At 38.7% G+C, this 27,598-nt stretch overlaps 1 protein-coding gene across 2 annotated transcripts in view; it reads left to right on the top strand.

Moving 5' to 3' along the window:
• The window catches only part of TESK2 (testis associated actin remodelling kinase 2), a 128,502-nt gene that overhangs the window by 6,339 nt on the left and 94,565 nt on the right, over positions 1–27,598 (top strand). For both annotated transcript variants that reach the window (XM_079933675.1, XM_079933674.1), the window contains exon 2: positions 22,830–23,141. In XM_079933675.1, the coding sequence (XP_079789801.1) occupies positions 22,920–23,141 (222 nt within the window). In that variant the 5' untranslated portion in view covers positions 22,830–22,919. The remainder of the gene's footprint in view (positions 1–22,829; positions 23,142–27,598) is intronic.

Genomic DNA, 27,598 nt, shown 5'->3' with positions numbered 1-27,598 from the left:
TCTATGGCTTTTGGATTTTGAGTCATAGTTAGAAAGACCTTCTTCATCTCAATCATTAGTTTTTTTTTTTTTCAATCATTAGTTTTTTAATCTATCCAGTGGGAACAAGAAAATAGAATTATTGTTAAGGTCAAAGTGCTTTGTGAACTGTAAACTGTAAATCATTATACAGATGAAATATGGTGTTACTTATTAATTTGTCTTCTGAACAAATTGTATAGAGATTGTCATCTCTTCTCCTGCATTAAATGGAATAGGATGACAAATTTTTGTTTTCTGCAGTGTGGGAAACTAGGGTGGTATTGATCTTGTGGTCAGTGTTTTTCTTGGACAATTTGCATGGGATCTTTTTCAAAAGTAGGCACAGTGGAAATCCTGAAGTATTTTTGCATACTTTAGTCTTTGTTGTTCTTTGTATTAGGTATAATTGGAATCTGACTAAAAGTTCTCAAAAATTGTTTTGCTTTCACATTAGCTATGGTTGACAAATTTGCACATTATTTACTTTGCGTATTGTATTCTTACTGATTGGTAGGAATTTGTAATTTGGGAGGACCCCTCATTTGTGTGTGTGTGTGTGTGTGTGTGTAAGATTATAAAATTAATGCATGTTCATTAAGGAGGAATTGGGGAATAGAGATGATTTTCAATTATTCAAATCTCCCCAAGATTCAAAGAGTTAATAGCCAATGTTAACATTTTGGACTCTCAGGATTCTTTTTGTGTATGTGTTTGCATTGTCATTACCAACTCCCTAGGGTCTGGCATAGTGCCTGGCCCTTAGTAGGTGCTAAATAAATATTTGTTGACTGAGTGAATGAAAGAATGAATATGTTTTTACATAGGAAGTACGGAATCTCAATGTCTTACTTATTTTCATTTTTTTATCCACTGTAGATTTTGATTCATATAGTAGTATTAAAATTTGTATGCCATAATTCATTTGGAGGTGAGTAAGTTCAAGTCTAACCCTCACGGAGCTCAGAGTCCAGTGAAAGAGACAGATAAGCAACAATTAAAATACTGTGTGATAACTATAATAACAGAGCTTTGTGGAAGGCATTATCAAAACACAGAAAAAAGAGATTGAGGGGTCAGAGAACACTTTCCTTATGAGATGATCACTGGAGAGCCATGTAGAAGAGGTCAAGAAGAACATGCCAGGGAGAAGGAATATTCCTTCTAGGTATTGAAGTGTGAGCAGGACTCTACAAGTAGTTCTCTATGTTTGGAGCAGATTGTGTCTGTGGGTAGAGGAATAGAGATAGATGAGGCTGGAGATGTGGGCAGGGGCCAGCTAAGAAAGAGCCTTTGTATCACACATGAAAAGTTCTCAAAAGTTTACTTATTTTGGAGAATAGATTGGGAGAGGTGTGAGAGTGAAGCTAGGAAGACCAAGAAGATGTTAACTGAGCACAACAGCTGGAATGAGATGAACATCACTTAAGCCAAGTTAGGAGGGGAAAGCTACACTTGAAAGGAGGGTTAAGTCTGGGGGCTAATGATTAGGCCAGTTTTAGTAGAGCAAAGTCTTTGAATGCCAAGCTAAGGAATTTTATATGCAACAAATGTCATTGAATTTTTTTTTTAATTTAAAAATTTTTAGTTTTGGCTGCGTTGGGCCTTCGTTGCTGCATGTGGGCTTTTTCTAGTTGTGGCAAGCGGGGCCGACTCTTCGTTGCGGTGTGCGGGCTTCTCATTGTGGTGGCTTCTCTTGTTGCGGAGCACGGGCTCCAGGTGCATGGGCTTCAGTAGTTGTGGCACACGGGCTCAGTAGTTGTGGTGCACGGGCTTAGTTGCTCCGCAGCATGTGGGATATCCCCAGATCAGGGATCGAACCCGTGTCTCCTGCATTGGCAGGCGGATTCTTAATCACTGCGCCACCAGGGAAGCCGCCATTGAATTTTTTTTTAACTGTCATGTGTGTTATGTGAACTGTTACAGGTTGCAGTTTGCTTCCTTCCCACTGGTCTGAAATGATGTTGAAATCTTTCATGCTTATGAAATAGTAGAGATATTATCAAAGACAATTGTATTTAAACAGAAGTGAAATTTCAGACTGGAATATGACCCTTTATTTGAAAAGTATATATGTGTATATATATTAAAGAACTATGAAAATAGGCATTGTTTGAAAATACCTTTTATAATAGTTATGTACTCTTTCCTTTGGATTCTTAAGACCAGATAACCCTGTGGCATGGTAAGGCTCTGGTCTTGTTGAAGCTTTACAAGTATAAGGAAATCACATTAAAAGTCCTCTTAAAGCTCCATAGTTACATTAGAGAATACATTTTTAACTGGAATTAGAATTTTTTTCCTGAATTTAAATCAGAAAGAAAATATTTTAAGGAAGCAAACCCGTTTCAGAAAAAAGAAATACCAGGGAGTATGCTGTAGTTAATATGAATTTGGTTGAATTACTACAGGTCAGCTTTTATGTTTGTATTTCTGTATATTAATAATTAAATGCTTTAAGAGATTCATTTTCATTATACATTGATTGTGAAATTATGTTCAGTTTGCTATATTTATTGTCAATATAACATTATAGAAAGTTTAGAATAAGAGTAAAGAATAAGTCATACATTTTCTACCCAAAATAACATTATCACTTTGGTATAATTCCTTTATTTTTTCCAGTGCATACTTTTATATAATTATAATCATTGATTATTCAATTTTTATATTTTTGCCCCTCCCTCTTCGCACTTAACATATAAATTTCATCTCATGTAGTCTAAGCTATTGTAGTGGGAGGGATGAAAGGGTGATTTTTAGTTGTTCTAAGCTTTTTTTTTTTTTTTGCGGTACGCGGGCCTCTCACTGCTGTGGCCTCTCCCGTTGAGGAGCACAGGCTCCGGAGGCGCAGGCCCAGCGGCCATGGCTCACGGGCCCAGCCGCTCCGTGGCATGTGGGATCTTCCTGGACCGGGGCACGAACCCGTGTCCCCTGCATCGGCAGGCAGACTCTCAACCACTGTGCCACCAGGGAAGCCCTGTTCTAAGCTTTTAATCTTCATTTTTTAAACAAAAGTAATGCAAGATCATTGTAAAAAAACTGAACAGAAACGTATTCCATAAAAAAATGAGTCTTGGGACTTCCCTGGTGGCACAGTGGTTAAGAATCCACCTGCCAATGCAGGGGACATGGGTTTGAGCCCTGGTCCGGAAAGATCCCACATGCTGGGGAGCAACTAAGCCCATGCGCCACAACTACTGAGCCTATGCTCTAGAGCCTGCGAACCACAACTACTGAGTCCACATGCCACAACTACTGAAGCCTGCGTGCCTAGAGCCTGTGCTCCACAACAAGAGAAGCCACTGCAATGAGAAGCCCACGCACAGCAAGGAAGAGTAGACCCTGCTTGCCGCAACTAGAGAAAACCCGCATGCAGCAATGAAGACCCAACACAGCCAAAAATAAATTAAAAAAAAAAAGTCTTTCTTATAATCACCTCTTCCACCAAGATAAAGTTTAATATATGCATTCCTTTAAATTTTTTTGATATATACTAATGTTTACTATTATATTAAAAAATAAAAATACGATTGCACTATACATTCTATTTTGCCAACAGTGACGCTGTCAAGTGACAATACCAATATCTTGGTATTGTCACTTGACAGTGAAACTTTGACATCTCTCCATGTTAGTATATATAGAATTTACCTCATTCTTTTTTTTTTTTTTTTTGCGGTACGCGGGCCCCTCACTGTTGTGGCCTCTCCCGCTGCGGAGCACAGGCTCCGGACGTGCAGGCTCAGCGGCCATGGCTCACGGGCCCAGCCGCTCCGTGGCACGTGGGATCCTCCCAGACCGGGGCAAGAACCTGTGTCCCCTGCATCGGCAGGCGGACTCTTAACCACTGCGCCACCAGGGAAGCCCTACCTCATTCTTTTAATGACTATATAATACATTATTTGGATGTATTCCAGTTTATTTAACCTACCCTATTGATGGACATTTGGATTGTCTCCAGTTTTTTTCTGTTACTGACAACATGTAAGTTAATACATTCTTGTACATTTATCTTATGTCTGCTTATAGTAACTCACTTATTTTGTTTGTTTGTTTTTGTTTTTTTTGCGGTACGCGGGCCTCTCACTGTTGTGGCCTCTCCTGTTGCGGAGCACAGGCTCCGGACGCGCAGGCTTAGCGGCCATGGCTCACGGGCCCAGCCGCTCCGCGGCATGTGGGATCTTCCCGGACCGGGGCACGAACCCGTGTCCCCTGCATCGGCAGGCGGACTCTCAACCACTGTGCCACCAGGGAAGCCCAGTAACTCACTTTTAATGTCTATAAAATATTCCCTTTAGTGGAAATAATACACTTGAGAGAGAAATAAGGTTGAAAATATTTTTTGGTGAATATTTTTTGACAATACTTCATGTTATTAATTTTGTTTTGCCTTTTATCAGATTCCTCCTTTGACCTTTGTAATGTAAACTGTAGAAGAGCCTGCCCTAACCCCAGGAATCTAACTTCCTTTTTCTCTTGATTGCTTTCTTTACCAGCCTCTGAAATAGACTTCTAACCACTTTATCAGAAGAGGTGAGTTGCCTATTTGACCTAAGTGGTCTTCTTATATCAAATAGGAAAATTTATCAAAATAAAGATTAACCTGGAAATTTATTTATTTATCTATCTATTTATTTTATTTATTTATTTTTGGCTGCATTGGGTCTTTGTTGCTGTGCGCGGGCTTTCTCTAGTTGTGGCGAGTGGGGGATACTGTTCGTTGAGGTGTGTGGGCTTCTCATTGCGGTGGCTTCTCTTGCTGTGGAGCACGGGCTCTAGGCATGCGGGCTTCAGTACTTAGGCCTGCGGGCTCTAGAGTGCAGGCTCAGTAGTTGTGGCCCACGTGCTTAGTTGTTCCGTGGCATGTGGGATCTTCCCGGACCAGGGATTGAACCCGTGTCCCCTGCCTTGGCAGGTGGATTCTTAACCACTGGACCACTAGGGAAGTCCTATCCTGGAAATTCATAATCCTCTTAGTACTTTAGCATCTCAGCTTATTTGAATGGGCCTAATATCAATCGGTTGATCTTGTGTCAAGTTTCATGTTCCAGCATAAAAAGTTTTAGATACATTTAGTGTACTTAGAAGATCAGAAACTATGTTTTTTATATCCAGATTATGGGAAATAATAATCCTACTCAATTCTGTCCTAGTTAGACCATATATGTAACATTGTGTACTTTTTTTGCTATTGTGTTTTAGAAGAGCTTTGACAATTTGGAGGGCAATTAAGGCTAAACTTTAAAGAAGATAACCAGGGAGCACTTGATGCCATGTTTCATGGGAAACTTGAAAGACTTGTGTATATGTGCCCTGGAGAAAACTTGGTAACTGAAAATGTATAATAAAGAAGAAAACCAGACTTAATTTGTTGTATACTTGCAGCATCCAGAGCTAGGATTAAGGTTGGGCTGGGGAAGAGAGAGGAAAGGGAACTCATTTTTATTGAATGCTTACTGTGTGTTATGCACCCTGCCTTTTGCTTCATTTATGCATTTTTATCCTTTAATTCCTTAGTGTGTTGTCATTAATTCTCATTATAACTCAGTGAGATATAGTTAATATTTACCTCTATTTTATAAATGAGGGGGAGAGGTTAAGTAACATGCCCAAGATGATTCAGCTACTTAGCTGGAATCAATTTTTTAAACTTGTCTTGTTTAATTTATTTTGGTCACATACGTATGTTTTAAATAATATGTAACAGTGTTATTTTAGAAAATTTTTTTTCTGCTCTCATTTCATGAAATTTTATGTCTTTACATGCTTTTTCAATCTCAGTATCTTTGCCATCACTAGATCTTTTCTGAATTATCTAGCACAGTTTGCCATGGTATATCATCTGCTCTTCCCTCTAAGCTCTTTTATTTTTTTATTCTAGCAAAATTTTTTTTAGTAGATCTTGAGATTTTTAACTTAATTGTGATGCTATTTATTTATTTATGGCTACGTTGGGTCTTCATTGCTGTGCGTGGGCTTACTCTACTTGTCGCAAGTGGGGGCTACTCTTCGTTGCAGTGAACGGGCTTGTCATTGCTGTGGCTTCTCTTGTTGTGGAGCATGGGCTCTAGGCGTGCGGGCTTCAGTAGATGTGGAACGAGGGCTTCAGTAGTTGTGGCACTTGAGCTCCAGGAGTTGTGGCTTGAGGGCTCTAGAGCGCAGGCTCAGTATTTGTGGTGCACGGGCTTAGTTGCTCTGCGGCATGTGGGATCTTCCTGGAGCAGGGGTCGAACCCGTGTCCCCTGCACTGGTAGGCGGATTCTTTACCACTGCGCCACCAGGGAAGCCCTGGATTCTTTTTTTTTTTTTAACATCTTTATTGGAGTTATAATTGCTTTACTATAGTGTGTTAGTTTCTGCTTTATAACAAAGTGAATCAGCTATACATATAAATATATTCCCATATCTCTTCCCTCTTGCGTCTCCCTCCCTTCCACCCTCCCTATCTCACCCCTGTACGTGGTCACAAAGCCCCAAGCTGATCTCCCTATGCTATGTGGCTGCTTCCCACTAGCTATCGGTTTAACATTTGGTAGTGTATATATGTCCATGCCACTCTCTCACTTTGTCCCAGCTTACCCTTCCTTCTCCCCGTGTCCTCAAGTCCATTCTCTAATAGGTCCGCATCTTTATTCCTGTCCTGCCCCTAGGTTTTTCATGACCATTGTTTTTTTTTTTTTAGATCCCTTATATATATGTTAGCATATGGTATTTGATTTTCTCTTTCTGACTTACTTCACTCTGTATGACAGATTCTAGGTCCATCCACCTCACTACAAATAACTCAATTTTGTTGCTTTTTATGGCTGAGTAATATTCCATTGTATATATGTGCCACATCTTCTTTATCCATTCATCTGTCGATGGACACTTAGGTTCCTTCCATGTCCTGGCTATTGTAAATAGAGCTTCAATGAACATTGTGGTACATGACTCTTTTTGAATTATGGTCTTCTCAGGGTATATGCCCAGTAGTGGGATTGCTGGGTCGTATGGTAGTTCTATTTTTAGTTTTTTAAGGAACCTCCATACTGTTGTCCATAGTGTCTGTATCAATTTATATTCCCACCAACAGTGTAAAAGGGTTCCCTTTTCTCAACACCCTCTCCAGCATTTATTGTTTGTAGATTTTTTGATGATGGCCATTCTGACTGTTGTGAGATGATATCTCATTGTAGTTTTGATTTGCATTTCTCTAATGATTAATGATGTTGAGCATTCTTTCATGTGTTTGTTGGTAATCTGTATATCTTCTTTGGAGAAATGTCTATTTAGGTCTTCTGCCCATTTTTGGATTGGGTTGTTTGTTCTTTTGATATTGAGCTTCATGAGCTACTTGTAAATTTTGGAGATTAATCCTTTGTCAGTTGCTTCATTTGCAAACATTTTCTCCCATTCTGAGGGTTGTCTTGGTTGTCTTTTCATCTTGTTTATGGTTTCCTTTGCTGTGCAAAAGCTTTTAAGTTTCATTAGGTCCCATTTGTTTATTTTTGTTTTTAGTTCCATTCCTCTAGAAAGTGGGTCTAAAAGGATTTTGCTGTGATTTATGTCATAGAGTGTTCTGCCTATGTTTTCCTCTAAGAGTTTTATAGTGCCTGGCCTTACATTTAGGTCTTTAATCCATTTTGAGTTTATTTTTGTGTATGGTGTTAGAGAGTGTTGTAATTTCATTCTTTTACATGTAGCTGTCCAGTTTTCCCAGCACCACTTATTGAAGAGGCTGTCTTTTCTCCATTGTATATTCTTGCCTCCTTTATCAAAAATAAGGTGACCATATGTGCGTGGGTTTATCTCTGGGCTTTCTGTCCTGTTCCGTTGATCTATATTTCTGTTTTTGTGTCAGTACCATACTGTCTTGATTACTGTAGCTTTGTAGTAGAGTCTGAAGTCGGGGAGCCTGATTCCTCCAGCTCCGTTTTTCGTTCTCAAGATTGCTTTGGCTATTCGGAGTCTTTTGTGTTTCCATACAAATTGTGAAATTTTTTGTTCTAGTTCTGTGAAAAATGCCAGTGGTAGTTTGATAGGGATTGCATTGAATCTGTAGATTGCTTTGGGTAGTAGAGTCATTTTCACAATGTTGATTCTTCCAATCCAAGAACATGGTATATCTCTCCATCTATTTGTATCATCTTTAATTTCTTTCATCAGTGTCTTATAGTTTTCTGCATACAGGTCTTTTGTCTTCTTAGGTAGGTTTATTCCTAGGTATTTTATTCTTTTTGTTGCAATGGTAAATGGGAGTGTTTCCTTAATTTCTCTTTCAGATTTTTCATCATTAGCGTATAGGAATGTAAGAGATTTCTGTGCATTAATTTTGTATCCTGCTACTTTACCAAATTCATTGATTAGCTCTAGTAGTTTTCTGGTAGTATCTTTAGGATTCTCTATGTATAGTATCATGCCATCTGCAAGCAGTGACAACTTTACTTCTTCTTTTCCGATTTGGATTCCTTTTATTTCTTTTTCTTCTCTGATTGCTGTGGCTAAAACTTCCAAAACAATGTTGAATAATAGTGGTGAGAGTGGGCAACCTTGTCTGGTTCCTGATCTTAGTGGAAATGGTTTCAGTTTTTCAGTATTCTTTTTTTTAATTGACAAATAGTTTATCATCTTTTGTTTCTGAAGCCTTTTTTGTTATTATTATGAGAAAAATGTAACAAACACCCATTTACCCATATAAGAATTGTATTTAACAATTAACATTTTGTAAGATTTACTACATCTTTTTTTTCTGATATATTTTAACACAAGTACAGACATGATATTTCACTTCTATTTCTGTGTGCAGTGCATCTCCAAAAGTAAGTCTTATACAATCTTAATATCATTATCCCACTTAAATTAATAGAACTTTCTTTTATCAGCTAATAGTATTTCTTATTAAAATTTCCCCAGCTCTCTTCTATAACTAGTTTGTTCAAATCAAGATCCAATAAAGTCTCATTATTGTATTTAGTTGTTAAACTTCTTAATTCTCCTTCAGAGTCAGAATTTGAGTATAGTACTGTGCTTTCTCTATGCTTTCCTTTCCTTGTAAAGAAAAAGCTTTGTAACGATCAGAACTTTTCAATAATAGAATAGGCATGGAGGAATTAGTGAGCTCTTTGTTAGTGGTTTGTTTCAGTAGGCTGAGTTAACTCTGGCCTCTGTAGTGTCCAATCCAGTGGACACTTTTCTTCATATTTTTTGACTGATTTGTGACATCTGATATGTTTGTCGTTACCACCTTTTTTTTAAAAAAAAAATTTATTTATTTATTATTGGCTGCATTTGGTCTTAGTTGGTGTGTGCAGGCTTTTCTCTAGTTGTGGTGAGTGGGGGGCTACTCTTTGTTGTGGTGCATGGGCTTCCAATTGCGGTGGCTTCTCTTGTTGCGGAGTGCGGGCTCTAGGCACACGGGCTTCAGTAGCCATGGCTTGCCGGCTCTAGATTGCAGGCTCAGTAGTTGTGGCTCATGGGCTTCGTTGCTCCGCGGCATGTGGGATCTTCCTGGACCAGGGCTTGAACCCGTGTCCCCTGCATTGGCAGGTGGTTCCTTAACCACTGTGCCACCAGGGAAGCCCTATCGTTCCCACCTTTGACCTGTGTGACTTACTTCCTCTTGGTTTTATTCTTACCTCTGTTGTTTGTTTTTGTCCTGTATATGTTGATGTTCCCTTGGCCTCTTTTTAAAAATAAAAAAAAAAAAAATAAATAAATAAATAATTTGGCTGCATCGCGTCTTCTTTGCTGCACGCCGGCTTTCTCTAGTTGCGGCATGTGGGCCCTAGGGAGCACAGGCTTCAGTAGTTGAGGCACATGGGCTCAGTAGTTGAGGTGTGTGGGCTCTAGGGCTCACGGGCTTCAGTACTTGTGGCACGTGAGCTCAGTAGTTGTGGCTCATGGACTCTAGAGCACAGGCTCAGTAGTTGTGGCGCATGAGCTTAGTTACTCTGCAGTGTGTGGGATCTTCCTGGACCAGGGTTCGAACCTGTGTCCCCTGCATTGGCAGGTGGATTCTTAACCACTGCACCACCAGGGAAGTCTGCATGTATCTTTCTGAATTAGAGTTTTGTCTGCATATATGCCAAGGAGTGGGATTGCTGGATCATATGGCAACTCTATTTTTAGTTTTTAAAGGAACCTCCATACTGTTTTCCATAGTGGCTGCACCAATTTGCCTTCCCATCAACAGTGTAGGAGGGTTCCCTTTTATCCACACCCTCTTCATCACTTATTATTTGTAGACTTTTTAATCATGGCCATTCTGACCAGTGTTTTGTATTTCTCTAATAGTTAACGGTGTTGAGCACCTTTTCATTTGCCCATTGGCCATCTGTATGTCTTCTTTGGAGAAATGTGTATTTAAGTCTTCTGCCCATTTTTTGATTGGGCTGTTTTTTTTTTTGTTATTGCGTTGTATGAACTGTTTGTATATTTTGGAAATTAAGCTCTCATTGGTCACATCGTGTGCAGATATTTTCTCCCAATCTGTAGGTTGTCTTTTCATTTTGTTTATGGTTTCCTTTTGCTGTGCAAAAGCTTGTAAGTTTGATTAAGTCCCATTTGTTTATTTTTGCTTTTATTTCTATTGCCTTGGGAGACTGACCTAAGAAAGTAGTGGTATAATTTATGTCAGAGAATGTTTTGCCTATGTTCTCTTCTAGGAGTTTTATGGTGTCATGGCTTATATTTAAGTCTTTAAACCATTTTGAGTTTATTTTTGTGTATGGTGTGAGAGACTGTTCTAACTTCACTGATTTCTATGCAGCTGTCCAACTTTTCCTAACATCACTTACTGAAGAGACTGTCTTCATTGTATATTCTTGCCTCCTTTGTTGAAGATTAATTGACCGTAGGTGTGTGGGTTTATTTCTGGGCTTTCTATTCTGTTCCATTAAGCATATGTCTGTTTTTGTGCCAATACCACACTGTTTTGATTACGGTAGCTTTGTACTATTGTCTGAAGTCTGGGAGGGTTTTGCCTCTTGATTTGTTTTTTCCCTCAGGATTGCTTTGGGACTTCTGGGTCTTTTATGGTTCCATATAAATTTTAGGATTATTTGTTCTAGTTATGTGAAAAATGTCATGAGTAATTGATAGGGATCACATTAAATCTGGAGATTGCTTTTGGTTTTTCCTCACCTTTTAAAAATTTTTTATTTATTCTTTTTACTTTTCAGTTTTTTTGGCTGCACCACGAGGCTTGTGGATCTTAGTTCCCCAACCAGGGATTGATCCTGGGGCATGGCAGTGAAAGCCCTGAGTCCTAACCACTGCACCGCCAGGAAACTCCCATTTTGTTCACCTTTTTAAAGTCACTTCTTTGGGACTTCCCTGATGGTCCAGCAGTTAAGACTCTGTGCTCCCAATGCAGGGGGCCTGGTTTTGATCCCTGGTCAGGGAACTAGATCCTGCATGCTGCAACTAAGCTGCAACTAAAAAAAAAAGATCCTGCATGCCACAACTAAGACCCAGCACAGCCAAATAAATATTAAAAAAAGAAAACAAACCTTGTAATGCCCTATACCTAGTGGGAACCCAATTAACATTTGATTTTTTAACAGAGGGGATTCTTGAATTGGCCAAAAGATTGGACTAGTTAACCTCTAAATGCTTTTTCAACTTTCAACCTAAGTTTCAGTTTTATGTCATGACCTAGGGCCTGGTGGATTGTAGTTACAACAGCATATAATATGCGTATCCAAAAGAGATAATAACAGTTTTAAGAACTGGCTTTTGATCTGTCTGGCACTAATATATGCCATTGTGTATACTCATGGCTAATTAAATAGGGGATGCCACTTTTTATGTTAGATTGCTTTTGGTTTGAATGGAAACTGCAACTCATTATTTCACAGCAGGATGGCAAGTTCAGCAGTGTTGCTTTTATTTTTAATTAGGCAGTCATCCTGAAATGTGTCTGTATTTGCTTTGTTGGTCCATAGAAAGGACAGCAGCTGAGCAGACTGTGATGTAGATTTGCCATGTGGTTGGTCATGATATACAGCTAATGTACTTATCGGTATTCCTGTTCAGGAAAATGGCCAGTTTTCTGGGCTACATCTTACCCATAATGAATCCTTGTTTTATTTTGAATTAGAGAGGGGATTTTTATGATGGTAGAAAGAAAACAAAGTATGATTAGGATATTAGGATATTATGTTTGCATTCTTTTTCTACTCTTTATACCCAGGGTATAAAAGTCCACTGAATTCTCAGAAATCCTTTTTTACTCACTTGTGGGACTTCATTACCAACTCTGTACACACATGATTCCATATTTGGGTGGATGTTGAAGATTATGGGTGCTGACTGACACTTTGCCACATCCTGTTACCTGTTGGTTGATAGCTGTTCAGTGCGTTACAGGATTTTATTTACATCTATGTTGTTGTGAAGTTTCATCTACTTCATTCCTGTGGAATGAAAGTGTAAGAAACAACTAATGCTGTACATTAGAATGGAAAAGAAGGGCTGATTGGGGGTTGGCATATCTTTCCTGTCAGCTTGGCATCCATTCTTTAAATAGTCTGTTTAAACCAATGCTAATTTATTTATTTATTTAGTTTTTGGCTGCGTTGGGTCTTTGTTGCTGTGCGCGGGCGTTCTCTAGTTGCGGCGAGTGGGGGCTACTCTTCGTTGCATTGTGTGGGCTTCTCATTGCGGTGGCTTCTCTTGTTGTGGAGCACGGGCTCTAGGCGTGCGGGCTTCAGTAGTTGTAGCACGCGGGCTCCGTAGTTGTGGCTCGCGGGCTCTAGAGTGCAGGCTCAGTAGTTGTGGCGCACAGGCTTAGTTGCTCCGCGGCATGTGGGATCTTCCTGCACCAGGGCTTGAACCGGTGTCCCCTGCATTGGTGGATGGATTCTTAACCACTGCGCCACCAGGGAAGCCCAATGCTAATTTTTTGATCTATAGAAAGTGATGAAGAGACTAAAGGCTTTTGCTTCAGCGGCTGGTGGAGCTATCATCTGTGCTCTTTAGTCTCTGTTGTTAAATTAGGGTGGAGAATAGTAGTAGCTTAGTACCTAGCTAGTAAGCTGTAATTTTCCACAGAAATTTAGCTGTTTTTCTGGAGGAGACATGTCATAGTGGGAAGTATTTGGATTTGGAACTCTTGATTTGAATCCAGAGTCTGTCACTAGTTGTTTGAATTTGTTTGAATTTAATCTCTCAGTGTTTTAATTTCTTTCTCTTTAAATTGGAGATGATAACACCTACCTTAAAGAGTTGTCATAAAGGTTATCAAAAACGCAAAAACATTTGGTAGAATGCATGGCCTATGGTAAATGGTGGCTACAGTGGTTATTATTTCCATAAGCATTTCAGATGGGCGTATGGTCTACTTGGGAGTCCTAAAAGTTTCTTGATTCTCTGGAAAATGATTTGTGGAATTCCTACTTTGAAAAGATAAAATATATAATATTGGTTATAGGATATTTAGTTCACTGACATTTTGTTTTTCTTTTTGAGAGAGAAACTTTTTTTTTTTTTTTGCGGTACACAGGCCTCTCACTGCTGTGGCTGCGCAGGCTCAGAGGCCATGGCTCACGGGCCCAGCCGCTCCGCGGCATGTGGGATCTTCCCAGACCGGGGCACTAACCCGTGTCCCCTGCATCGGCAGGCGGACGCTCAACCACTGCGCCACCAGGGAAGCCCCACTGACTTTTTTATTGATAGCTTTTCAAATTACTTTCTCCAATCAAAGCTTTTAATTGTACTTTCTCCAATCAAAGCTTTTAATTGTACTTTTAATCCCAGTGTAAGTGAAAATTAGCCTTTGAAAAGACAAACCTTCCTATGCAGAAAAGAAAGGAAAAAAATTTTGAACTTTCCAGTTTATAAATATTGAAATTGAGAACAAAATTACTAAAAAATTATTTGTGTCCTTGTAAGCAACATAATTTTGGCATTTTTGAAAGACTGCTGAAGGCTGTTTCCTGGTTTAAGAACAAAACTGATTAAGCTTTTCTGACACAGTGCTTCTTAACGGGGGCACTATTGGCATTTAGGGCAAGACAGTTCTTTGTTGTGCAGAACTGTTCTGTGCATTGTAGGACATTTAGCTTCCCTGGCCACTGCCCACTAAAATGCCAATAGTGCCCACCCTACACCCCCACCATTGTGACAGTAGCTCCTCGCTGACAACAACCTCCTTCCCCCTAAATCTTCACATGACCCTAATTAAGAACCACTGGGACTCTCGCTGGGATATTTTTAGGGAAGCAGCTCACAGTATCATCAGTTTCCATTTAGGAATTCCAAGTTTTTACAAGCTTAAAATTCTTGATCAACAATGTGTAGTCTCTTGAATCAAATAGCCTCTTTACAGCAAGAGTAATTGTAGTTGTTTTTTTGTTCCACCCAAAATGTATACTTTAAAGGGCACTATTTGTATCAAAAGGTAATATTGCTTAAGTGAGACCAAAAGAGGTAACCCAGAGTCTGAAAACAGCATAAAATCCCACAAGTTTCAAAGAATGTATTGTCTGATTTTAAAATTAGTTATTTTCAGATTTTAAAAAATAGGGTATGGTTTTAGAGTCTGTTCATACACACCTTTGCTGCCTTTTATGGCTAATTAAAATTTATCAAATTAAATTGAAAGCTATTTGTAACTTGGTTGGTTTCATTTAAAATGTGGTCATTCAGTATGCTGGCCAAGGAAGCAGAAGGCATGGTCTGGAAGTTTTCCCATGCTCAGCACTTTTCCAAAATGGATTAATAAAGTTCTTACTCCCATAAGGGGACTGTACTTTTTATCCCTCAGCTGTCTAGTAATTAGTATTGCTTTAGCATATAATAGGGGCTCTACAACTAAATATCAGTGTTTGTCATGAGTGCTTTTATATTTTAAGTTTGTGGACTTGAATAAGTAAGGCTATCCAAAAATTCTCCTAATGCTTTTGAGTTTTTAGGCTAAGATATAAATATTCCTTGGACCAAAAACTATAGTCGAACTATTGCAGAATAAAAGGTTGAGAATCTTGAGACTTGGCTTGCACAGTGGGATGCTATTTATTTGCCAAATTGTTTTCAGTTTTTTTGGGCTGAGCATACTACATAGCTGTTGTATTGGCAATAGACTTAAAAAAAAAGAAAACAACTGTTAAAATTCTCTTTTTATTAGGAAAATTAAATATAGGAAAGAGTACAATATAATACCACCCAGAATTAACAAATATTAGTGAAAAAAATAACAAAATTAGCAAACATACCGTTTTGTGTTTGTTATAGGTTTGTTTTTTAATAAAAGGAAACAAAACATTATTGTTATAGTTGAAATCTCCTTTATTTCCCTTCCTTATCTCATTTTTCTTCTTTCCCACCAAGGCAACTACTACAATGAATTTAGTGGCTGGCTTTCTAGTTCATGCTTTTATCTTTTTTTTTTTTCTGGCTGCGCCTTGCGGCATGTGGGATCTGAGTTCCCTGATGAGGGGTCCAACCCGAGCCCCCTGCATTGGAAGCACGGAGTCTTTTTAAAAAATATTTTATTTTATTTATTTATTTTTGGATGCATTGGGTCTTCGTTACTGCCCGTGGGCTTTCTCTAGTTGCGGTGAGTGGGGGCTACTCGGTTGTGGTGCGCGGGCTTCTCATTGCAGTGGCTTCTCTTGTTGCGGAGCATGGGCTCTAGGCACGCGGGCTTCGGTAGTTGTGGCACGCAGGCTCTAGAGCGCAGGCTCAGTAGTTGTGGCGCACAGGCTTAGTTGCTCTGCGGCATGTGGGATCTTCCCAGACCAGGGCTTGAACCCGTGTCCCCTGCATTGGCAGGTGGATTCTTAACTACTGCGCCACCAGGGAAGCCCAAGAAACACGGAGTCTTAACCACTGCACTGCCAGGGAAGTCCCCCTAGTTCATGCTTTTAGACATTTACTATAAATATATATCTTTATATAATAATCATAATAAGCAACAGAACTTGAATGCTTACTATTTTCCAGGCACTGTTCATTTAATCAATACCCTATGGTGATTGTAAGGATTAAATGAGTTAATACATGTAAAATATTATAATGTAGGTACTAATTTATTTCCATTTTATAGATGGGGAACTGGAGATGTAGAGAGGTTTTGAAATAACTTGACCAGGTTCACATAGCTGCAAGTTACAGAGCAAGGATTTGAATACAGATTTGTTCTGAAGGCTATACCTTTAATCAGTATGCTGTCCTGCCTCTCTATAATATATGTTATTTTATATGTTTAAAAAATACATTTTTTTATTAAAATGGTATCATCCTATAGGATGGTCCTACAGTTTTTTTGGTAACTTCTTAAAAATTGCTTTGAATTCAGTTGAAAAAAAATTTTTTTATTTAGGGCTGCATCCGGTCTTAGTTGTGGCACTCAGGATCTTTCATTGTGGCTCACAGGCTTCTATCTAGTTGTGGCGCACGGGCTTAGTAGCTGTGGCTCGCAGCCTCAGTAGTTGTGGCGCACCAGCTTAGTTGCCCTGCGGCATGTGGGATCTTCCTGGACCAGGGCTCGAACCCGTGTCCCCTGCATTGGCAGGCGGATTCTTAACTGCTGTGCCACCAGGGAAGCCCTACATCATCTTTTTAAAAAAATTTTTATTGGAGTATAATTGATTTACAGTGTTGTGTTAGTTTCTGCTGTACAATAAAGTGAATCAGTTATACATATACATATATCATTCTTTTTTAGATTCTTTTCCCATATAGGTCATTACAGAGTATTGAGTAGAGCTCCCTGTGCTATACAGTAGGTCCTTATTAGTTATCTATTTTATGTATAGTAGTGTGCCTATGTTAATCCAAATCTCCCAATTTATCTCTCTCCCTCTTTACCCCCTGGTAACCATAAGGTTGTTTTCTGCATCTGTGACTCTATTTCTGTTTTGTAGATAAGTTCATTTGTACCTTTTTTTAGATTCCACATTATACCACATTGTCTTTATCCATTCATCTGTTGATGGACACTTAGGCTGCTTCCATGTCTTGGTTGTTGTAAATAGTGCTGCAGTGAACATTGGGGTGTATATATCCTTTTTTTTTTCTTTTTCAAATTTTATTGAAATGTAGTTGATTTACAATGTCATGTTAGTTTCAGGTATACAGCACAGTGATTCAGTTATACATATACATATATATATGTATATATTCTTTTTCAGATTCTTTTCCCTCATAGGTTATTAAAAAATACTGAGTATAGTTCCTTGTGCTATACAGTAGGTCCTTGTTTGTTATCTAGTTTATATGTAGCAGTGTGTATCTGTTAATGCCAAGCTCCTAATTTATCCCTCCCCCCTTCCCCTTTGGTTCCCCTTTGGAAACCATAAGTTTGTTTTCTATGTCTGTGCGTCTATTTCTGTTTTGTAAATAAGTTCATTTTTATCTCTCTCTTTTTTTAGATTCCACATATAAGTGATGTCATATGCTATTTGTCTTTGTCTGGCTTACTTCACTTAGTATGGTAATCTCTGGGTCCATCCATGTTGCTGCAAATGGCATTATTTCATTCTTTTTTTATAGCTGAGTAATATTCCATTGTATATATGTAGCACATCTTCTTTATCCATTCCTCTGTCAGTGGACATTTAGGTTGCTTCCATGTCCTGGCTATTGTAAATAGTGCTGCAATGAACGTTGGGATGCATGTATCTTTTTGAATTATAGTTTTCTCTGGATATATGCCCAGGAGTGGGATTGCAGGATCATGTGGTAGTTCTGTTTTTATTTTTTTAAGGAACCTCCCTACTGTTTTCCATAGTGGTTCTACCAATTTACATTCCCCCCAACAGTGTAGGAGGGTTTCCTTTTCTCCTGAACTTCTCTAGCATTTATTGTTTGTAGACTTTTTTTTTTTTTTTTTTTTTTTGAGGTACGCGGGCCTCTCACTGTTGTGGCCTCTCCTGTTGCGGAGCACAGGCTCCGGACGCACAGGCTCAGTGGCCATGGCTCACGGGCCCAGCCGCTCCGCAGCATGTGGGATCTTCCCGGACCGGGGCACGAACCCCTGTCCCCTGCATCGGCAGGCAGACTCTCAACCACTGCGCCACCAGGGAAGCCCTGTAGACTTTTTAATGATGGCCATTCTGACTGGCGTGGGGTGATACCTCACTGTAGTTTTGATTTGCATTTCTCTAATAATTAGCGATATTGAGCATCTTTTCATGCGCCTGTTGGCCGTCTGTATGTCTTCTTTGGAGAAATGTCTGTTTCGGTCTTCTGCCGACTTTTTGATTTGGTTGTTTGTTTCTTTTGATATTGAGTTGCATGAGCTGTTTGTATATTTTGGAGATTAATCCCTTGGTTTGGTTGCTTTATTTTACAAATATTTTTGTACACTAAGTTGGTTGCTTTATTTTACATTTTCTCCCATTCTGTATTTTTCTAAAGTTTCTTTTTCTTTTCCATCTCTGTCCAAATTGTAATTGGCCTGGACTTCCTCTGCACTCAAATCCTGATCCTCTTTTATATGCGGATGACTAGCTTAACTCCTTACAACTCTCATAGTGGAAAAACACTGAACTAAGTAATAATGAAATGGAAAAAGCTTGAGCTTTGGTGCTGGGTGGACCTTTGTTCCAGTTCTGGTTCTACCAGGTCTGTTTCCTTAGACAAGTTACTTAACCTCCTGAGCCTACATTTGTTTTTCTGTAAAATCGGGATCATACCTGCCTTGGTGGTATATTTTGAGGATTAAATGAGAAAGTGCCTGTGAAATTCTTGGTGTTTTTTTAAAAAAGCTATTAATATTCCCCTTCCCTGCTGTAGGGGATCTTCAACTCTTAGTGTACATAAGAATCACTGGGAAACTTGGTAAAATTTCTAGGCCTCACTCCAAGAGATTCTGATTTAGTGGGTCAAGGTTGAGACCCAAGAATCTGAGTTTTAAATGAAGTCCTTGGGTAATTTTGAAGCAGATGATCAACAGACATACTTTTAGAAGTGCATTATCCTTGGTTCTAAGTCTAGCTTTGCTAGTAAATACCTTATAGCTGTGGGCACATTATTTATGCTTTCTGGTCCTTGTGTTTCCTAAAATATAAAATGAACTTCATGGTCTCTACTGGCTGTAAAATTTTAAAAATGTTGGTCTTATAATGCTAAATTTTTGATCTGGTGAGTTGTTGCCACTTTTTGGCAGAGGTTCAATAGAGATACTTAAATGTTTCATTCTTTTTTTCTTCTTTTTTTTGGCCGCGTCGGGTCTTAGTTGCGGCACGTGGGATCTTTTTTTTCTTGTGGCATGCGGGCTGTTCGTTGCGGCGTGCAGGCTTCTCTCTAGTTGTGGCATGCGGGTTCTCTCTCTAGTTGTGGCACGTGGGCTCCAGAATGCATGGGTTCTGTACTTGGCAGCATGCGGGCTCTCTTGTTGAAGCCTCAGTAGTTGTGGCACGTGGGCTTAGTTGCCCCATGTCACGTGGGACCTTAGTTCTCTGACCAGGAATTGAACCCACTTCCCCTGCACTGGAAGGCAAATTCTTTACCACTGGACCACGAGGAAAGTCTCAAATGTTTCATTCTTTAGGAACTTGGATTATTCTTCCTTCTGTGAAGAATGGTGACACTAGCTAGGCAAAAATAATTTGTTTTAAAGATACAGTTATATCTCATGGAACCTTAAGCCAGGATACAGTTAGGCCTCAGGAATCAGGGATTAGAGCACATTAGGAAAATCAAGAAGTTCTTGTCTGTGCCTTTTTTTCCTCTGCAAATTTGCCTTAATCCCTTGGCTTATTCTGCCTTCAAGCCTGCATGGTAGAAAATCGCCATGGCCAACAGCTCCTGAGTTTACATGGTTTCCATTTTAGAAAGCAGCCAGACTGAGGCTGGAATATCTTAATTCCAATTCCAAATTGCCCAGAAAGGAAATGTGATTGGTCCATATTGAGTAGAACGCTATCAACTTTGGCTACAGCAGGGTCATATTGTAAGGATATCCCTGCAAGCCCTGCTGCTAATTCTCCATGATTGGAGGTGGCAGAGGTATTCTGGGTTAGGTATTCATCACATTTATGGAAGTGTTTCACTAATTGTAGAATCACAATGTTGTATTTTGCATAGGACTCTTATAATTGATTCTTTTTAAAAAATCTTTTTCAATACTAATTTTATTTTTATTAAAAAAATTTTTTATTTTAAAAATATTTTATTTATTTGGTTGCACTGGGTCTTAGTTGTGGCAGGCGGGCTCCTTAGTTGGGGCTCACGGACTCCTTAGTTGCTGCTCGCTGGCTCCTTAGTTGCGGCTTGCTGGCTTCTTAGTTGTGGCATGCATGTGGGATCTAGTTCCTTGACCAGGGATTGAACCTGGGGTCCCTGCATTGGGAGCATGGAGTCTTAACCACTGTGCCACCAGGGAAGTCCCCAGATTTTTATTTTATATTGGAGTATAGTTGATTAACAGTGTTGTGTTAGTTTCACGTGTACAGCAGAGTGATTCATTTATACATATACATGTAACTATTCTTTTTCAAATTCTTTTCCCATTTAGGTGATTACAGATTATTGAGCAGAGTTCCCTGTGCTACACAGTAGGTCCTTATTAGTTATCTGTTTTATATATAGAAGTGTGCATGTGTCAATCCCAGTCTCCCAATTTATCCTCCCCCCATATTCCTGGTAACTGTAAGTTTGTTTTCTACATCTGTGACTCTATTTCTGTTTTGTAAGTACGTTCATTTGTACCATTTTTTTTTTAGATTCCACATGTAAGTGATATCATATGATATTTGTCTTTCTCTGACTTACTTCACTCAGTATGACAATCTCTAGATCCATCCATGTTGCTGCAAATGGCATTATTTTGTTCTTTTTTATGGCTGAGTAATATTCCATTGTACATATGTACCACATCTTCTTTATCTATTCTTCTGTCAGTGGACATTAAGGTTGCTTCCATGTCCTGGCTATTGTAAATAGTGCTGCAATGAACGTTGGGGCGCAGGTATTGTTTCAAATTATGGTTTTCTCTGGATATATGCCCAGGAGCGGGATTGCTGGATCATATGGTAGCTCTGTTTTTAGTATTTTAAGGAATCTCCATACTGTTCTCCATAGTGGGTGTACCAATTTACATTCCCACCAACAGTGTAAGAGGGTTCCCTATTCTCCACACCCTCTCCAGCATTTATTGTTTGTAGATTTTTTGATGATGGCCATTCTGACTGGTGTGAAGTGATACCTCATTGTAGTTTTGATTTGCATTTCTCTAATAATTAGCCATGTTGAGCGTCTTTTCATGTGCCTATTGGCCATCTGTGTGTCTTCTTTGGAGAAATGTCTATTTAGGTCTTCTGCCCATTTTTTGATTGGGTTGTTTGGTTTTTTGATATTGAACTGCATGATATGTTTGTAAATTTTGGAGATCAGTTGCATCATTTGCAAATATTTTCTCCCATTTTTTGGGTTGTCTTTTTGTTTTGTTTGTGGTGTCCTTTGCTATGCAAAAGCTTTTGAGTTTAATTAGGTCCCAGTTGTTTATTTTTGTTTTTATTTCCATTACTCTGGGAGACAGATCGAAAAAGATATTGCAATTTATGTGAAAGAGTGTTCTGCCTGTATTTTCCTCTACCAGTTTTTAAAAAAATATTTATTTGTTTGTTTGTTTAGGCTGTGTTAGGTCTTAGTTGGGGCATGTGGGAACTTTAGTTGCAGCATGCAGACTTCTTAGTTGCAGCATGCACACGGCATCTAGTTCCCTGACCAGGGATTGAACCTGGGCCCCCTGCATTGGGAGTGTGGAGTCTTACCCGCTGGAGCACAGGGAAGTCTCTTCTGAGAGTTTTATAGATGCTGGGAAAACTGGACAACTACATGTAAAAAAAAAAATTAAATTAGAACATCTTTTTAACACCGTACACAAAAATAAACTTAAAATGGATTAAAGGGACTTCCCTGGTGGTCCAGTGGTAAAGAATCCACCTTACAATGCAGGGGGCACAGGTTCCATCCCTGGTCAGGGAACTAGAATCCCACATACTGCGGGACAACTAAGCCCCTCGTGCCACAACTACTGAGCTCGCGCCTCAGCTAAAGTAGAGAAAACCCACATGCCACAACTAGAGAGAAGCCTGCGCGCTGCAATGAAAGATCCCACATGCCTCAACGAAGATCCATGCGTGCCACAACTAAGACCTGACACAACCAAAAATAAATAAATAATAAATAAATCTTAAAAAAAAAATGGATTAAAGGCCTAAATATAATTGATTCTTGTGGAAAAAGTAGATGTTGGGAGAGACAGGCTAAAAGAAAAAGTGGGTTTTTGTTTTTATTCTTAGGTGCCAGATGGGATGGAGCCTTCTGTAGTCACTTCTGCTGGACTGGGTTGTTTAATCAAGAGTGGAATTTTAAATTGCTTTTGGGTATAGTTTTCTTTTAAAATTATACAATTTTATAGTATAAAATATTTGTCATCCTTGTTTTATATATTTGGACTTAATGATTTTTCAAATGAAGAGAAAATTATATGAGGCTGTGAAGGGCATTGGCAGGAGCACAGGCTTTTGAATCAGACAATCTGGCATGTTAACTTTATCTGTACCATTTGGTGACTGTATGATTGCTTGACCTCTCTGTGAAATGAACATAATCTTATATCATGGGTTATTTGAGAATCAAATGACATGACATATGCATAACTCTTATAGTATGTTTCTTAGATAATAGGTACTCAACGAATAATAGATGTATCACCGCTTTTTGAAGGTAAAAGCATAAAGTGTTTTTTAGATCTGAAAATCAGGAGCTAGAATATGAAAGAGGAAATATTTTTACATTGATAGTGTTCTGTATGCCTGTATTTATTATTCGTTAATGGTTTTAATGAAATATCATTTTAATCTCTTATTTAGTGACAAGCCAGAAGAGAAGTAAAACTCAACAGAAATTTACTATGTGTGGAATTCATTCCTAAAAGAAGAAAAAAAGTGATTATTGAGACTATGGATCGGAGCAAACGGAATTCAATTGCAGGATTTCCTCCACGTGTGGAGCGTCTTGAAGATTTTGAAGGAGGTGGTGGAGGGGACGGGAACATGACCCAGGTGGGAAGAGTTTGGCCCTCTTCATATCGAGCTCTTATAAGTGCCTTTTCCAGACTGACGCGTTTAGATGACTTCACCTGTGAAAAAATAGGGTCTGGCTTCTTCTCTGAAGTGTTCAAGGTGAGTGATGCATCAGTTTTTCTTATATTGTCTTGTTGATGGTCAGTTTCACTGCAGAGTTGACAGTTGTGTTTAATTAAGACATAGGCTTTGCCTTGTCAGGGTGCTATGGATCTTGAGCAGTGTTACAAACTGTCCTCTTGAGCTATCTATTAACTTGTAAGATATTTTATTTATTTTAATTATAAAAATACTACATGCTGATCAAAAATTAAAATAATATAGGAGCCTCTTCCACTCCCCCAGAATTCTTCATCAGCCCAAATGGAAACTTTGTACCCATTAAAAAATAACTCCCTCCACTACCCTTAGCCCTGTTAATGTCTGTTCTACCTTCTGTCTCTATGAATATGTCTATTCTAGGTATCTCATATTAATGGAATTATACAATATTTTTCCTTTTATGCCTGGATTATTTCACTTAGCATAATGTCCTCAAGATTCATCCATGTTGAAGCATATACCAGAATTTCGTTTCTTTGGAATTCTCTGGCGATCCAGTGATTAGGACTTGGTGCTGTCACTGCTGGGGCTCTGATTTGATCCCTGGTCTGGGAGTTAAGATCCTGCAAGCCACATGGCAGGGCAAAAAAAAAAAAAAAAAAAAGAATTTCATTTCATTTTATATCTGAATAATATCCCATTGTATGTATATACCACATTTTTTTTATCCGTTCACCTGCTGATGGACATTTAGGTTGTTTCCTCCTTTTGATTATTGTAAATGATGCTGCTATGAACACTGATGTACAAGTAACTGAGTCCCTGCTTTCAGTTCTTTTGGGTATTTACCTATAAGTGAAACTGATGGGTCATATAGTAATTCTGTGTTTAGCTTTTTAAAGAAATTGTGGTAAAATACACATAACATAAAATTCACTATCTTAACCATTTTTAAGTGTACAGTTTTAAGTATATTCACATTGCTGTGCAACCAATCTTCAGAACTTTTTCATCTTGCAAAACTGAAACTCTGTACCTACTAAATAATTCTTCCCTTCCCTCTCCCCGCAGCTCCTGGCAACAACCATTCTACTTTCTGTTTCTATGAGTTTGACTACTCTAGATACCCTATATAAATGAAATCATGTAGTTTTTGTCTTTTTGTGATTACCTTATTTCACTTAGTCTGTTTTACTTTTTAAGGAACCACCATACTATTTTATGTAGAATTGTACCATTTTACATTCCCACCAGCAACGTACAACAGTTCTCATTTCTCCATATTCTTACTAACACTTGTTCATTCTTTCTTTCTTTCTTTCCTTCTTCCTTCCTTCCTTCCTTCCTCCCTCCCTCCCTTCCTTCCTTCCTTCCTTCCTTCCTTCCTTTCTTTCTTTCTTTCTTTCTGATATTAGCAATTCTGGTGGGTATGGAGTGATATTCATGTGGCTTTGATTTGCATTTCTCTAATGACTAGTGATGTTGAGCATCTTTGCATTGGCCTTTTGTGTATCTTCTTTGGAAAAATATCTATTCAAGTCTTTTGTCCTTTTTTTTTTTTTTTTTTGTGGTATGCGGGCCTCCCACCGCTGCGACCTTTCCCATTGCGGAGCACAGGCTCTGGACGCGCAGGCCCAGCAGCCACGTCCCACGGGCCCAGCCGCTCCGCGGCACGCGGGATCCTCCCAGACCAGGGCACGAACCCGCACCCCCCGCATCGGCAGGCGGACTCCCAACCACTGCGCCACCAGGGAAGCCTTTTTTGTCCAGTTTTGAGTTCGATTTTATTTGTATGTAAGGGTCATATCCTTTATCAGATATATGATTTGAAAATATTTTCTTTTATTCTGTGGGTTGTCTTTTTACACTCTTATAGTGTCCTTTGATGCACACAAGTTTTTAATTCTGATTATGTCTAGTTTACCTAGTTTTTCTTTTGTTGCCTGTGCTTTTGGTGTCATGCCCCAAAATAACTTCCAAATCCAATATCATGATTTTCCCCAATGATTTCTTCTAAGAGTTTTATAGTTTTAGCTCTTACATTTATGTCTTTGATCCATTTAATTTTTGTATGTAGTGAAAGGAAAGGTCTAACTTCATTCATTCAATGGTGCTGAGTTTTCCCAGCACCATTTGTTGAAAAAAACTGTTCTTTCCCCATTGAATGGTCTTGGCACCCTGTTGAAAATCAGTTGATCATATGTGCCAGTGTTGATAACGCTTTTATTTTATTTTATTTAAAAACATTTATTTAGGGACTTCCCTGGTGGCACAGTGGTTAAGAATCCACCTGCCAATTCAGGGGACACGGGTTTGATCCCTGGTCCGGGAAGATCCCACATACCACAGAGCAACTAAGCTCGTGTGCCACAACTGCTGAGCCTGCGCTCTAGAGCCTGCGAGCCACAACTACTGAGCCTATGTGCCACAACTACTGAAGCCCACACACCTAGAGCCCATGCTCTGCAACAAGAGAAGCCACTGCAATGAGAAGCCTGTGCACCACAACGAAGAGGAGCCCCCGCTCGCTGCAACCAAAGAAAAGCCCACGCACACAACAAAGACCCAACGTAGCCAAAAATAAAATAAATAAAAAATAAAATAAATAAAAAATAAAATAAATAAATTTATAAAAAAAAGAAAGTCATTGCCATACCCAAGGTCATCTAGGTTTTCTTCTGTGTTATCTTCTAGGAGTTTTACAGTTTTGCATTTTATGTTTAGGTCTGTGATCCATTTTGAGTTAATTTTTATGAAGGTGTAAAGTCTATGTCTAGATTCATTTTTTTGCATGTGAATCTCTAGTTCTTCCAGCCGCATTTCCTGAAAAGACTATTTTTGCTCTGTTTTATTGCCTTTGCTTCTTTGTCAAAGATCAATTGACTGTATTTATGTGGATTTCTGGGCTCTGTATTCTATTCCCTTCATCTGTTTGTTTATTCTTTCATCAATACAACAAAGTCTTGATTACTGTAGCTTTATAATATGTTTTGAGGTCAAGTATTTGCTCTTCTTTAACACTGAGTTGGCTATTCTGGGTTTTTTGCCTCTCTATATACACTTTAGAATCAGTTTGTTGATATATACAAGATAACTTGCTGGGATTTTGGGATTGCATTGAGTCTATAGATTAAATTGGGAAAAACTGACATTTTGACAATATTGAGTCTTATCCATGAACATGGAATACCTCTCCATGTATGTAGTTCTTCTTTGTTATCTTTCATCAGAGTTTTGTAGTTTTCTTCATACAGATCTTGTACATATTTTGTTAGATTTACACCCAAATATTTTATTTTGGGGGTTGCTGATGTAAATAGTAATTTGTAATTTTAAATTCTACTTATTCATTGCCTGTATATAGGAATGTAATTGGGCTTTTTTGTACTAACCTTGTATCTTGCAACCTTACTATAATTGCTTATTAATTTCAGGAGGTTTTTAAAAAATTAATTAATTAATTAATTAATTTGGCTGCCTCAGGTCTTAGTTGTGGCATGTGGGATCTTCATTGTGGCATGTGGAATCTTTTGTTGCAGCACACAGGCTTCTCTCTAGTTGTGGTGCTCAGGCTCCAGACGCTCAGGCTCAGTAGTTGTGGCTCACGGGCCTAGTTGCTCCACGGCATGTGGGATCTTCCCAGACCAGGGCTCAAACCCGTGTCCCCTGCATTGGCAGGCAGATTCTCAACCACTGCACCACCAGGGAAGCCCCGGAAGGTGGATTCTTAACCACTGGACCACCAGGGAAGTCCCTGTATGCTCTCATCATTTCTAGTGTAATTTGGTTTGATTTTCTTTTTTTTTTTTTAAACACCTTTATTGGAGTATAATTGCTTTACAATGGTATGTTACTTTCTGCTTTATAACAAAGTGAATCAGCTATACATATACATATATCCCCATATCTCCTCCCTCTAGTGTCTCCCTCCCACCCTGATTTCCTTTTTAATCTAAGAATTATATAATATGAGATTTTAAAATTTCCACACAGTAAGTTTTCTTTTGGTAATTGTTTGATATTTAATTTCTAATTTTAGTGCATCATGATCAGAGAAAATGGCTTATATGAAGTCTGCCTTTGGAGTATAATTTAGATTTTGTTTTGGTGTAATGCATGATCAGAGTTTTTTGAATGCTGCAAATGTGTTTGAAACAAATATGAATTTCTATTTGTTTGCATAAAGTTCTATATACCTCTGTTAGATTAAGCTTTTGTATTGTGTTATTCAGATGTTATATGGCCTTCTTTATTTTAGTCTAATCTATTTCTTTGAAAAAGTTCTATTAATAGTTCCTAATGTGTTTATAGATTTCTCCTTGTGTTTCTCTCAGCGTGTTATTTGTTTACAGGCCATTTTGTGAAGTAGATATTAATAGAAATTCATGATTATTATTGGATTGTATGCTATAGATAGATTGTATATTTTATAAATGCTGGTTTTTTATTTTTATCCCACCTTATGCTTTTAGCTTTGATTTCTACTTTATCTGATATCAATATTGTGTACCTTC

Source organism: Stenella coeruleoalba (assembly GCF_951394435.1).
Source record: "Stenella coeruleoalba genome assembly, chromosome: 1".
Lineage (NCBI taxonomy): Eukaryota > Metazoa > Chordata > Mammalia > Artiodactyla > Delphinidae > Stenella > Stenella coeruleoalba.
The sequence above is the reverse complement of the archived record's forward strand: the minus strand, read 5'-3'. Positions and strand labels throughout refer to the sequence as shown.